This window comes from Myxine glutinosa, chromosome 1 (assembly GCF_964187855.1).
Source record: "Myxine glutinosa chromosome 1, kmMyxGlut1.1, whole genome shotgun sequence".
NCBI classification, from domain to species: Eukaryota; Metazoa; Chordata; class Myxini; order Myxiniformes; family Myxinidae; genus Myxine; species Myxine glutinosa.
Genome location: NC_136261.1, coordinates 269,497,582 through 269,510,250, shown reverse-complemented (window position 1 = coordinate 269,510,250; position 12,669 = coordinate 269,497,582). Strand labels below are relative to the sequence as shown.

Sequence of the window (12,669 nt, the reverse complement as noted above, 5' to 3'; positions counted from 1 at the left end):
GGGTATCTTCCCAAAAAACCAAAGACGTTCTTCTCGAAAGGAGCGGACAGAGCATCTGTCAATAAACTGAAGAGGTTCTTCTTTTACAGAAACCTGAGAACATCTGCCAAAGAAACGTGAAAAAGCTATTGGTATGCTGCAGGCGTAATGAACCACCTTTAGAGGCAATTTTCCCCCGCAGAGCAGGGGTTGGCCTTTTTCGGGCACCGTGGTCCCCTTTTTGAAGCAATGTTTTAGAGCCGGATGCCCTTCCTGCCGCCAACCCTGTTAGTCGCCTCTTGCGACACACAGGGAATTACCAGCAAGCCGGTACTCAATTTGCCGACCTCGGAAGGATGACAGGCTTAGTCAACCCCCTCATATTGCTGGATGAAATCTCATATTTCTATGTGTGGTTTCACTTTTTGAAAGAGATAATTAAACATTTTGGGAGAGACATGCACACTGAGTCCCTGAAATCTATGGCCCAGTTGCATAAAACTCCCTTAACCATAAGGAAAGATTTTCCTTGAGGTACACTGTAATTCCTTAGCTAAGGATTTCCTTAAGTGCTGTTGCATAAACAACCCTTCAGCAAATAATCCTCAGCAAAGGATTTCCTTAAGGTTGAGGAAATCCTTTGAGCCGTTGCTATGCCAGGCCACCAATCAAATTAGAGATAGGAAGAGATGTCTGAAAGCAAGAACACGTAATGAACATGTAATTTTAAATGACACTTGTTATATGTTGCATGGTGAACACATGTTTGCGGATGAAGGAGGAATAAAATGATTTTTGTGCAAAATGCATTCGATTCTTATTCACCATTTTATTACTTCCGCCACCAAAGTGGGCACAGTTTATGGCCCAGTTGCATAAAGCATCCCTTAGGAAAAAAATGAGGATTTCCTTAACTTTTCCCTGAAGGACATCCTTGAGTTGAGGATGGTTGCATACACGAAAAATCCTCAAGTTTGTTTTCTTGAATCCTTCCTTAAAGGTAACAGCACTAACTTCTGAGTTTCCAAATGGTGATCTTCCTCTTCATGGAAATTGGTAACGAAGAGGACAATTATCAGAGCGCGACACCAGAAATTGATATAACAATACTTCCATGGTTTTCACCAAAAGACAAAAAAAACAAGGAGTTGTGGGGGGAGGGGGGATGGCGGGGCTCCCTCACCTTTAAGGAAGGATTCAAGGAAAAACTGGAGGATTTTTCATATATGCAACTATCCTCAACTTATGGATGTCATTAAGAGAGAAGTTTTCAACTGAAAAATAACAAAAACAATATGATCACATGTAATGACGTCTGTAGACAGACAGAGAGAATAAGCAAATACCCAGCTTCTGCTTTTTGCGCACAGGTTGATTATGACCAGTAATGCAGTTTGAAAGCTTTTGAATATATCTCTATATATATACAGTCACGTGAAAAAGTAAGTACACCCCATGTAAAGTTTTGACTCTTTCAACATAGTTCAACATACAACTATTTGATCTTCATTTCAACAATATTGATAGATAACGGTGATATAATATAACAAATATCATGAAACATTTACATTTTGTCATCCATTGTATAATTTAAATAAACATAAATGCAAATTTCGCATGTGGAAAAAGTAAGTACACCCCTACATGTATCACTACTTCAAATACCTAAAATTAGAATCAGGTGCACCAGCTCAGGTGCAAATGATTAGAACATCGTTAGAGAGGATCTTGGAGGAACCTGTCTTATTTAAACCTCAGATATTTAGTTTGGTTTGCTCTTTGTTGTTGAAGTGTGCGGCGTCACCATGCCTAGATCAAAAGAGCTCTCTGAGGCCTTCAGAAAGAAGGTTATAGATGCCTACGAGTCTGCGAAGGGATTTAAAAAGATCTCCAAACAATTTGAAATCAATCATTCAACTGTCCGGAAGATCATCTACAAGTGGAGAAGATTCCAAACAACTGCCAACTTGTTCAGGCCTGGCCACCCCAGCAAATTCAGCCCGAGAGCAGACCGCAAGATGCTGAAAGAAGTCTCTAAGAAGCCTAGAATGTCATCACAGGACCTACAGGTAGCTCTTGCCATTGTTGATGTCAAAGTGCACGAGTCCACCATTAGAAAGAGGCTGCACAAATTTGATCTACATGGGAGGTGTGCCAGGAGGAAACCTTTGCTGTCCAGAAAGAACATCAGGGCAAGACTAAAGTTTGCCAATGAATGCCGAGGCAAAGACCAGCACTTCTGGAACAATGTGCTCTGGACAGATGAGTCAAAGGTAGGGCTATTTGGCCATCGTACCAGAAGACATGTTTGGCGAAAACCAAAGACAGCATTTGACCACAAGAACCTGATACCAACTGTAAAGCATGGTGGTGGAAATATTATGGTTTGGGGCAGCTTTGCTGCATCAGGGCCTGGGCAGCTCAACATCATAGAATCCACTCTGAATTCTTCATTGTACCAGAGGGTGCTTGAGGATAATGTGAGGCCATCTGTCGGAAAGTTGAAGCTCAACCGAAGGTGGACCTTGCAACATGACAATGACCCTAAACATACCAGTAAATCCACCAAGGAATGGCTGAGAAGAAAGAAATGGAGGGTTCTGGAATGGCCAAGTCAAAGCCCGGATCTAAATCCCATCGAGATGTTGTGGGGGGATTTGAAACGAGCTGTGCATGCAAGAAACCCCTCAAACATCGCACAGCTGAAAGAATTCTGCATGGAGGAGTGGGCAAAATTTCTCCCAGTCGATATCAGAGACTGGTAGACAGTTATAAGAAGCACCGACTTGAGGTTGTTTCTGCCAAAGGGGGCAATACCACCTATTAGAGCCAAGGGTGTACTTACTTTTTCCATATGCGAAATATGCATTTATGTTTATTTAAATTATACAATGGACGACAAAATGTAAATGTTTCATGATATTTGTTATATTATATCACCTTTATCTATCAATATTGTTGAAATGAAGATCAAATAGCTGTATGTTAAAATATGTTGAAAAAGTCAAAAGTTTACATGGGGTGTACTTACTTTTTCATGTGACTGTACATATAAATAAATATATATAGATAAACTGAGGAATCTCTCGGAATATTTATATAGAGACACTTTTCCTGCTGTTGGTGTCACCCTCCCCCTCCCCCCTCTCTCTCTGCTGTTGGTGTTTCCCCTCCTGTACATTTATCTCTCCTCAGTACATTTAGACGGAAGCCTCTCCTCAGTGAAAGACACATGAAAGCCCACAGAATCTTGTTTCTCACAGTCTGAGGGTCCTTTAGGTGTTTTTTTTGCAAACTACAAGCGGGCTTTCACGTGTCTTTCACTGAGGAGAGGCTTCCGACAGGCCACTCTGCCATAAAGCCCAGATCGGTGGAGTCTTGCAGTGATGGTTGCCCTTCTGGAAGTTTCTCCCATCTCCACACAGGATCTCTGGAGCTCAACCAGAGTGACCATCGGGTTCTTGGTCACCTCTTACCAAGGCCCTTCTCCCCCGATTGCTCAGTTTGGCCGGGCGGCCAGCTCTTCTAGGAAGAGTCCTGGTTGTTCCAAACTTCCTCCATTTAAGAATTATGGAGGCCACTGTGCTCTTGGGAACCTTCAATGCAGCAGAGATTTTTTTGTGGGCTTCCCCAGATCTGTGCCTCGACACAATCCTGTCTCTGAGCTCTGCAGGCAGTTCCTTCGACCTCATGGCTTGGTTTTTGCTCTGATATGCATTGCCAGCTGTGATACCTTATATAGACAGGTGTGTGCCTTTCCAAATCATGTCGAATCAATTGAATTTACCACAGGTGGACTCCAATCAAGGTGTAGAAACATGTCAAAGATGATCAAGAGAAATGGGAGGCACCTGGGCTAAATTTCAAGTGTCATAGCAAAGGGTATGAATACTTATGCAAATGTGATATTTCAGTTTTTTCTCTTTAATAAATTTGCAAAACTTGGTCGAAAATCCTGTTTTCTCTTTGTCATTATGGGGTATTGAGTGTAGATTGATGAGGGAAAAAATGAATTAAACGATTTCAGCACAAGGCTGCAACATAAGAAAATGTGAAAAAAGTGAAGGGGTCTGAATACTTTCTGAATGCACTGTATATAATATATATATATATATATATATATATATATATATACATACATACATACACACACAAAGGTGAGAGCTCAAACTGAAGTACAGCAAGTACAGCAAAAGTAAAGCAACGCCACAGTCTGCACACCATGACATCTGTCAGTTGTAAGTGAGTTTGTCACTTATGAATGATTATCTGGTTGAGGCTTAACACGTAACCATGGCGTGGCGTCGTTCTGGTCCAACCGCTGATTGCGTTGGTCGTTTGGCGGCATCTCCTCCCAATGTGCGGCCTTATAAATATTCCGCCTTCTGCGGAGAGGGAAGGAGCGAGTGCGACCGCTGGTCCTTTTTAACCCCGCACGGGTCTTTCTTTCCAGTAATCCTCGCTGCCTTTCCGCACTCTTTCTCTCTCCCTCGTGGAATTCGCACCGAGCTTCCTTTCACACACCTTTCCCGAACCGTCACTCCGTTTGCTCGCATCATGCTGGTCGTGCTCGCGCTGCTGTTGGCCGTGCCCGCCGCGCGACCGGCAGGTCGTGCCCACGTGCGCTGCCCACCGTGTGACACGGACGCGCTCGCGCATTGCGGGACGAGGCGCACAAACTGTGAGCTGGTGCGGGAGCCGGGCTGCGGCTGCTGCTTTACGTGCGCGCTCACGCTGGGAGAGCCCTGCGGCTTGTATACGGATCGTTGCGGGTCCGGTCTGCATTGTCGGGCCATGCCAGGAGAGCTACAACCGCTGCGGGCTCTGATCGATGGCCATGCCCGGTGCCAACTGTCGAAGCGTCGTGTGGTCGAGACCTCTACGGAGCCGGCCAAGCCGAGTAAGTACAGAAATGGGAGTTTTAGGGTCTGGATGAAGGGTACCTGCATAGGGTAAAGTTGTAGGGGTTTCATGTAATACCTCAAGTCGTACTTGAAAAGGTAACGCTCGTTCGGCCACCGCGACACCAATAACTCCCTTGAACATCCTCGCCGCACACCTGTCTCACCGCAGCTTCGAACGTCCCCGTGGCAGGTGATCCTCCAAGAGGTGAAGCCACACAAGAGTTGCACCAGAAGCTGCGTGGGAAAAATCACAGAGGTATCGGGGCACTGCCGGCCAAGCATGCGGATCAGGTGCATCTGTATGAGCAGGTGAGATGCTTCAACGCAAAGCACCGATGCATGCATGATGCACTTCATGAGTGGTATTGCATCTTTTATAACATTGGTTCGTGTCTCATCCATCGATACAGGGTCCGTGCGAGGGGTTCTTAAACCTCATCATGATGAACACGTTAAAGGAAAAGATCCCACAGAGCCCGATGGGTATATACATCCCAAACTGTGACCGCAAAGGTTTTTACAAGCGCAAACAGGTATGTTGCATGCACGATGTCACTTGGGGAATGTTAAAAGGGGATACGGTGACCAAATGGCTATTTGCGAAATGATTATTATAAATTGATCCAGCACTTTAAAAATGCAATGATTGGGTAGTTAGTAAGGGGGTGATCTCAGGGAGTTGACTGTACACGTACACACACACACGTACACACACACCAGAACTTCGATGCTACCTAAAGCTATCTTTGGGCAAGGGTTACGTTGGGTGGTTTGACACTACCTTCCAAAGAGATGGTTATGGCAAGAACTTGTATTCTGTGCGGGATGCTGGCAATAACTCCTTTAGTTCAGGACTCCCCCAAGCCCTCTCCCTCCCACAGATCTCCCGATGTCCCTGCTTTCCATCTTGTTCTCCCACTCCCTTTATCATATGTTTTATGTGTCAGTTTGTCTTTTTGTGATCAATGTTAGCTCTTACATGAGCCTCGATCTTGCATACAAAAAAAGAAAAAGAAAAAGAACTTACCTACTCCGCAAAAACACTGGGATCGATAACGTCCACCAACGATTAGTAGTGGCAGACGAACCCCCAGCTCGTTTTTTTGAGTCCAATATAGCAAGATGGTGCGAGTTTGTTATATATATGTATATATAGTATATATATATATATTAGTATATATTATATATATATATATATATATATATATATATATATATAGATATATATATATATAAAATCACATCATTCTGATGGAAGGAACACATACTGATGCCTCTCCTTGCATGTGAAATACCAGGATGACAGTTTATTATTGAGTCATGATTCAACCCAAAACTAGACAGCTTAATGGCACGTGAGCACGTCTATAGGCTATTCTACTATATATATATATATATATATATATATATATATATATATATATATATATATGCATATATACGTATATATATATATATATCAACATATATATCAAGACCTGATCACATCTCCCACCCATAAGGTGAGGAAAAACAACCAATCAGCTCTCAGCTAATCAGTTGTCCCCAAGTATCTCACGTGCATGGCGAGGCATCAGTGTGTTGCTAATTAATCAATTAACAATTTATTTATATATATATATATATATATACATACCAGCAAAAGTATCCATCCCCAGTGATGGGAAAAGTTTGAGTTAATCTATCAATTTAAATGATTTCCTGGACTTATAAAAAGGTTAACTGTGTTGCACTCAAAATATCCATCGTCTAAAATTTGAGACCAATTGGTCTTCCTCTTTGGAAAAATTGCTATATTGCTCACTTTGGCCTCAAAACAGCCTCCAAGGTTGTGGCCACATAGCCCAGGTTACTTACCGCACAAGGTTGTGCTTCTACCCTGAGCATGGAGTTTGTAGCTTCAAGATGTGGTCTTGCATAAGGAACAGACCCAAAAAGGGAGACATTCGTGTGTGCACGCATACGCATATATATATATATATTGTAAATGGGAAAGATCACTAAAAAAATTATATATTTATATATAAATATGTATATGAAGGCAATGTAAGAGTGCGAATGTGTGCGTTCCCGCAGTGCAACCCGTCCAGGGGTAAGAAGAAAGGTCTATGCTGGTGTGTGAACAAGTACGGGACAAGGATGCGTGGTTCGCAGCACGTGGGTGGCAGAAGGCGCTGCCCGCGGCACGCTTGAGTGGATGACGCACGACTCGAGGGGTGTGTAAAGAAGCTTTCGTGTCCGCCAGCAAGGTGTGTGCTACCACAGGACACCTAATACGACAGAAGCATGCAGAGCCGGAACTACGAGTATCTTCATATTCACAAACCTTGTTGTCTCATTCCTTTAAAAAGACGTCACTATAGCTTTATGTCCGATGCATTGAGTGGCTGTTCCGCATGTGTGTGACGGTCATAGTAAACTGAAAAAATGTGATAACGTTGATGACACGAGTGCCGTGTGGGCGGCACGGTGGGAGTTCGGTGAAGGTTGGGACTGGGAGGCCTGCCACGTTCACGCTTTAGACACGGCCCCGCTCCCGGCACGCTTTAGACACGGCCCCGCTCCCGGCACGCTTTGCTGGTCGAAACGTTTTGGTTTCATATCGCGAGAGTTCGCTGGTTCACTCTACGTCACTCACGTCAATCATGTCAACTTACGAAGAGCCACCGATTGAGATGTGGAACCAGAGAGGGAAAGGTTAAAGACGGTGCGGGCTGTGTACGAGACCACGTACGTGGACCGAGTGCGTACTGAGATCACGTACGGGGGGGGGGGGGGGGGGGGAACACGACACATTTGGACGGCCGGAGCAGTGGGCATTCTACCGGTGTGCAGAACAAGGTGTCGCAAGGTGTACGCACGGACCGTCGTACGTTCGTTCATGTTCAAAGTGTGAGTCGTACCGACCGAGTCCTCCGTGCTGGTTCCACTTTCCGGACTTGAATGCAACTTGCAGATGTACGGGAGAAAAAGAATGTACAGGTGTTCTCGTAACTATGTGGATGTTGTTGTGTTGTCACCACCAGCTCATGCTCCATGATTTACCAGACAGTTAAAACACACCTGCAACCCACAACGAAGGTGTCACGGAATATGCATAAATAAACACTGCACTTTGCTATTTATTACGCTTCACCTTGTTAATGTCTAACACATGTTACAACCACAAGCAACAAAACTGTCCTGTTTGAACTGAATGAGAAGTCAGACGAAACGTTTTGTTATCTTACCGATCTATCTTTGTGAACTCATTTATTACTCAACGGTACAGGACAGAACGGTCAATGACAACAGGCAATAATAAATCCTTTTTTTGTCGAGTTGAAGGTGAAAGTAATTTTTAATTATATTGCTACAATCACAATGTTGAATAAAGTCTGCTGCGCGACACAGGTGTCTTCCATATTTATATGTGTGTGTATGTATGTATATACTTGGGGCCGACTCAGAAGAAGACCTTTGTTGGTCGAAAACTTGTCAAATTAAAGATCGAAGTCCTGAAGCTACATCCGCGTCTGATTTAATCTCCCGATTATTTATTCAATGCAAATGAGACGCCCTGCTCGTACTGTGGAGTTTCTACTATTTCTCACAGTTATATATATATATATATATATATATATATATATATACACACATACATACATACATAGACACACACACACACATAAATATATATATTAAAGATTTTTAAAAATATATATATACAGTGCATTCAGAAAGTATTCAGACCCCTTCTCTTTTTCACATTTTGTTATGTTGCAGCCTTATGCTGAAATCGTTTAAATTCATTTTTTCCCTCATCAATCTACACTCAATACCCCATAATGACAAAGAGAAAACAGGATTTTAGAAAGTTTTGCAAATTTATTAAAAAGAAAAAACTGAAATATCACATTGACATAAGTATTCATACAGTTACGTGGTCCTCCCGGGGACTACCTGGTCTCGGTGACCCCCGGACCGTGAGAGGAACCCCGCCAGAAAGATATATGATTTATACGCTTTCGTAACGCAATCAATATTAATTGCAGTCAATAAGAAACCCCACACCAAGGATCCGGATTAATCAAAAATATATTCCCAATCAATCAACAGCCCTGGTGTTGGCTTAGCGGTTAGCATGCCGGCTTGGGATCCTCGGATCCTGGGTTCGAATCCCGGTCGATCGCTGAATGATCGCTGAAAAAAGATTGAAATCACCGTCGTACGTTCGTAATCAGCGGCACAGCCCAATTTTCAAAAAAGATTGAAATTCCCGCCGAACAAAAAACGACTCCTGCGAACAATTGACGACGCTTCCGAACCCCCGCGCATGTTTGGCGAACTTTTGGAGCCTAAAATACGAATGTTGGACTTTGCCATTTTTTCGACATTCGCATCCTTCGCGAACCGTTTGCGTGTCCCGTGAAAACCCACCTTAAGGAATGTGGAGTTCACGGTTAGTCCGGGGAGGAAAGTTCATTACATGGACGCCTTTAAGAACGTGGAGTTCACGGTTAGTCCGTGCAGGAAAGTTCACTACCTGGACGCCTTTAAGAACGTGGCGTTCACGGTTAGTCCGTGTAGGAGCCCAGGCTCGGCGGCTCCGCCGTATATAGTGCTTCAACTTCTCCGGACTCCTAACAGTTACGGTGGGACCACTTGACCCAGTAGTCACCTGACTGGCGGTCTCCGTCTCGGCCAGTGCTCTGACAATCATTCTTTCGGGGGATGCCGTAACTCTGGGAGCCTTCATAGTAATATCGGCTGCTGCCAACACCAAAACTACCGCCAAGTTGACCTCTTCTGTAGACCTCTCGACGCCTACGAAATGCCTTCCCTACTGTTATGGTCCGACCCTCCAAATCCTTACCATTCCAATTCTTCTCTGCCTCTCTGGCGTCTTTTGTGCTTGCAAACGTGACAAAGCCGAACCCTCGTGACTGTTGCGTTTCCCTGTCTCTTACCAACCGCACTTCCACCAGCGGCCCATATCTGTTGAAGACAGAGGTCAAAACTTCTTCCTCTGTTTTGAAGTTCAGTCCCCCTACAAATAACTTGGTACTTTTGTCGCCCTCCCGAGCTGGTGCGGTGTTATTTTCCCTGCTGGGCTCTTTACCAACCCTCGGGTTACCATAAACTTGACCCCCGGCCAAATCATTCCCGATAACCACAGATACTCCCTCTACAGGAAGCGTGGCTTGTAAACCGACGGTGACCGGTCCTGACACCAAATCGGATTCCAAATGGATGACATGAAGTGGGGCACTAACACAGCCACCTATCCCTTGTAACCGAACACTATCACCAGTTGCTGTACTCTTTGACAATGACAAAATGCCTTCAAGCATTAAGGATTGATGGGCTCCAGTGTCCCTCAATACCCTAACAGGTCTTGGGTTAGTCAAGTCTCCCTCTAGTGAGACAAACCCCTCATAAATAAATGGTTGGTAACTCTTCTGTGGGCGATTTCTTATGTTTGCCATCGCATTCGGAGTTGTACTAGTCGGAGTTGTACTCCGCTCTGGGTTCGGAGTTGTTCGGAGTTGTACATTCGGAGTTGTACTCCGCTCTGGGTTGTCCCTTTTCATGAGGTAACAACTGGACATCAAGTGTCCAAGTTTTTTGCAAAAGGCGCAAGTAGGCCCGGAGGAAAACCTCGTGGTCTGCCTCGGGCTCCCCGAGAAATAAGTTTGTCTTGGGCCCGTAGCCCCCCGATTTCGAACAGTTGGGGTATCAGAGTTGTCCCCATAATCCTCTCGAGGCCGCCGCCATGTATTGTCGTTCTCCGCACCGGGTGTTCCATAACTCCCCTGCTGAAGTCTAGGCGAGGAGTTAGGTTTGTGGACCCCTATCCGGGGTGTTAAGGCATAATCATCTGCCATGGTGGCTGCGTCCCACAACTTTGGTACTTTCTTTTCCTGCAGGTACACTTTTTTTTTTTTTTTTTTTTTTTTTTCTTTCTATACTGAATCGAGGCTCGTAAAAGAGCTGACAACCGCGAGGGAAAGACAGCACATGGGGACCACGAGGGAAAGACAAAGACAGTACAGTGGGACCGCGAGGGAAAGACAGCACATGGGGACCACGAGGGAAAGACAAAGACAGTACAGTGGGACCGCGAGGGAAAGACAGCACATGGGGACCACGAGGGAAAGACAAAGACAGTACAGTGGGACCGCGAGGGAAAGACAGCACATGGGGACCACGAGGGAAAGACAAAGACAGTACAGTGGGACCGCGAGGGAAAGACAGCACATGGGGACCACGAGGGAAAGACAAAGACAGTACAGTGGGACCGCGAGGGAAAGACAGCACATGGGGACCACGAGGGAAAGACAAAGACAGTACAGTGGGACCGCGAGGGAAAGACAGCACATGGGGACCACGAGGGAAAGACAAAGACAGTACAGTGGGACCGCGAGGGAAAGACAGCACATGGGGACCACGAGGGTTGAAATTCCTCCACCAGGATCAAGTCACGCAATGCTTCGAAGTCTTTCCCGACTCCTTTTGACTCACACCACCGATCAAACATGTTTTCTTTCACTCTGGCAAACTCCACATGGGTCTCACTCTCCCTCTTCCTGGCATTCCTGAATTTTTGCCGGTAAGCTTCAGGAACCAACTCATAGGCTTTGAGAATGTGCTTCTTCAATACCTCATGATCTGCACATTGGTCCATTGGTAGCGCCGAATAAATATCTTGAGCTTTACCCACCAGCACACTTTGCACTAGTATGGTCCAGGACTCCTCCGGCCAGTTTAACTGTCGAGCCACTTTCTCAAAGTGTGGAAAAAATTTAGCGACTTCCTTTTCACTGAAGGGTGGAACCAGCCTCACATGTCTGCCCACATCCCAGGTGTTCTGGCTAGGTGTCGGCCCAGTCAGCAAGGGTGGTACCTCTCCCCGTTCTCTCATTAACTCCAGCTCCTTGAATTAAATTTCTTGCTGAAGCGCCATGTCACGTTCCTTTAATTCCCTTTCGGCTTTTCTCTCCTCTGCTTCGAGTTCCCTTGCAGCTCTCCTCTCCTCTGCTTTTCTCCCTTCTAACCTTTCCTGGAGTTCTCGTTCCACTCTCCTTTCCTCTGCTTGTTTCTCTTCTCTCCTCTCTTCTGCTTTTCTTTCCTCTGTTTTCATCCTTTCTAACCTTTCCTGGAGTTCTCGTTCCATTCTCCTTTCTTCTTCTTTGATCCGTTCCTGGCTCCGTAATTGCAACTCCAGTTTCCGGAGCTCCACGTCTTCTGGTTCTTCGGGTAGCCACTCCCAGGCTAGCTCGTCCCATGTTCCTAATCCCACCATAGATTGTATCACCGCGGTCTGCAACTCTGCCTTCCTCAAATTAGTTCGGACCTCCAAGTTAAAATGTTTGGCCAATATCAAGAGGTCCGATTTTAGTAACGCTCGGAACTGTGCCTCACTTGTGGTTACCGCAAAGTTCTGTGCCACAAACGCCATGGTGACTATCGTTAACACCTGTTAACCTTCACCCAAGACTTTACCACAATTTCCCAAAAATTTACCAATTAATAATTAATTAATTAATTTTAATTAATAAAAATATTATTTTATTATTTTATACAATTTTATATCCCGGAATTCAATTGGACGGGTGACCCCCGGACCGTGAGAGGAACCCCGCCAGAAAGATATATGATTTATACGCTTTCGTAACGCAATCAATATGAATTCCAGTCAATAAGAAACCCCACACCAAGGATCCGGATTAATCAATAATATATTCCCAATCAATCAACAACAATCAACAATCAATCAACAATATTACTAAGATGGCCATCTCAT

General features: G+C 44.8%; 1 protein-coding gene across 2 annotated transcripts; it reads left to right on the top strand.

The window, feature by feature from the left end:
- The first annotated feature begins 4,362 nt into the window (after nucleotides 1-4,362).
- Nucleotides 4,363-8,271, top strand: LOC137437285 (insulin-like growth factor-binding protein 5). Of its 2 annotated transcripts, none has more exons than XM_068131663.2 (4): nucleotides 4,363-4,879; nucleotides 5,074-5,192; nucleotides 5,294-5,416; nucleotides 6,960-8,271. In XM_068131663.2, the coding sequence occupies exons 1-4, from the start codon at nucleotides 4,537-4,539 to the stop codon at nucleotides 7,074-7,076; spliced, it is 702 nt and encodes a 233-aa protein (XP_067987764.2). In that variant the 5' UTR covers nucleotides 4,363-4,536; the 3' UTR covers nucleotides 7,077-8,271. The 2 variants fall into 2 exon arrangements, with proteins under 2 accessions (XP_067987764.2, XP_067987759.2); XM_068131658.2 differs by having other exon boundaries at nucleotides 4,364-4,879; nucleotides 5,053-5,192.
- The last annotated feature ends 4,398 nt before the right edge of the window (nucleotides 8,272-12,669 follow it).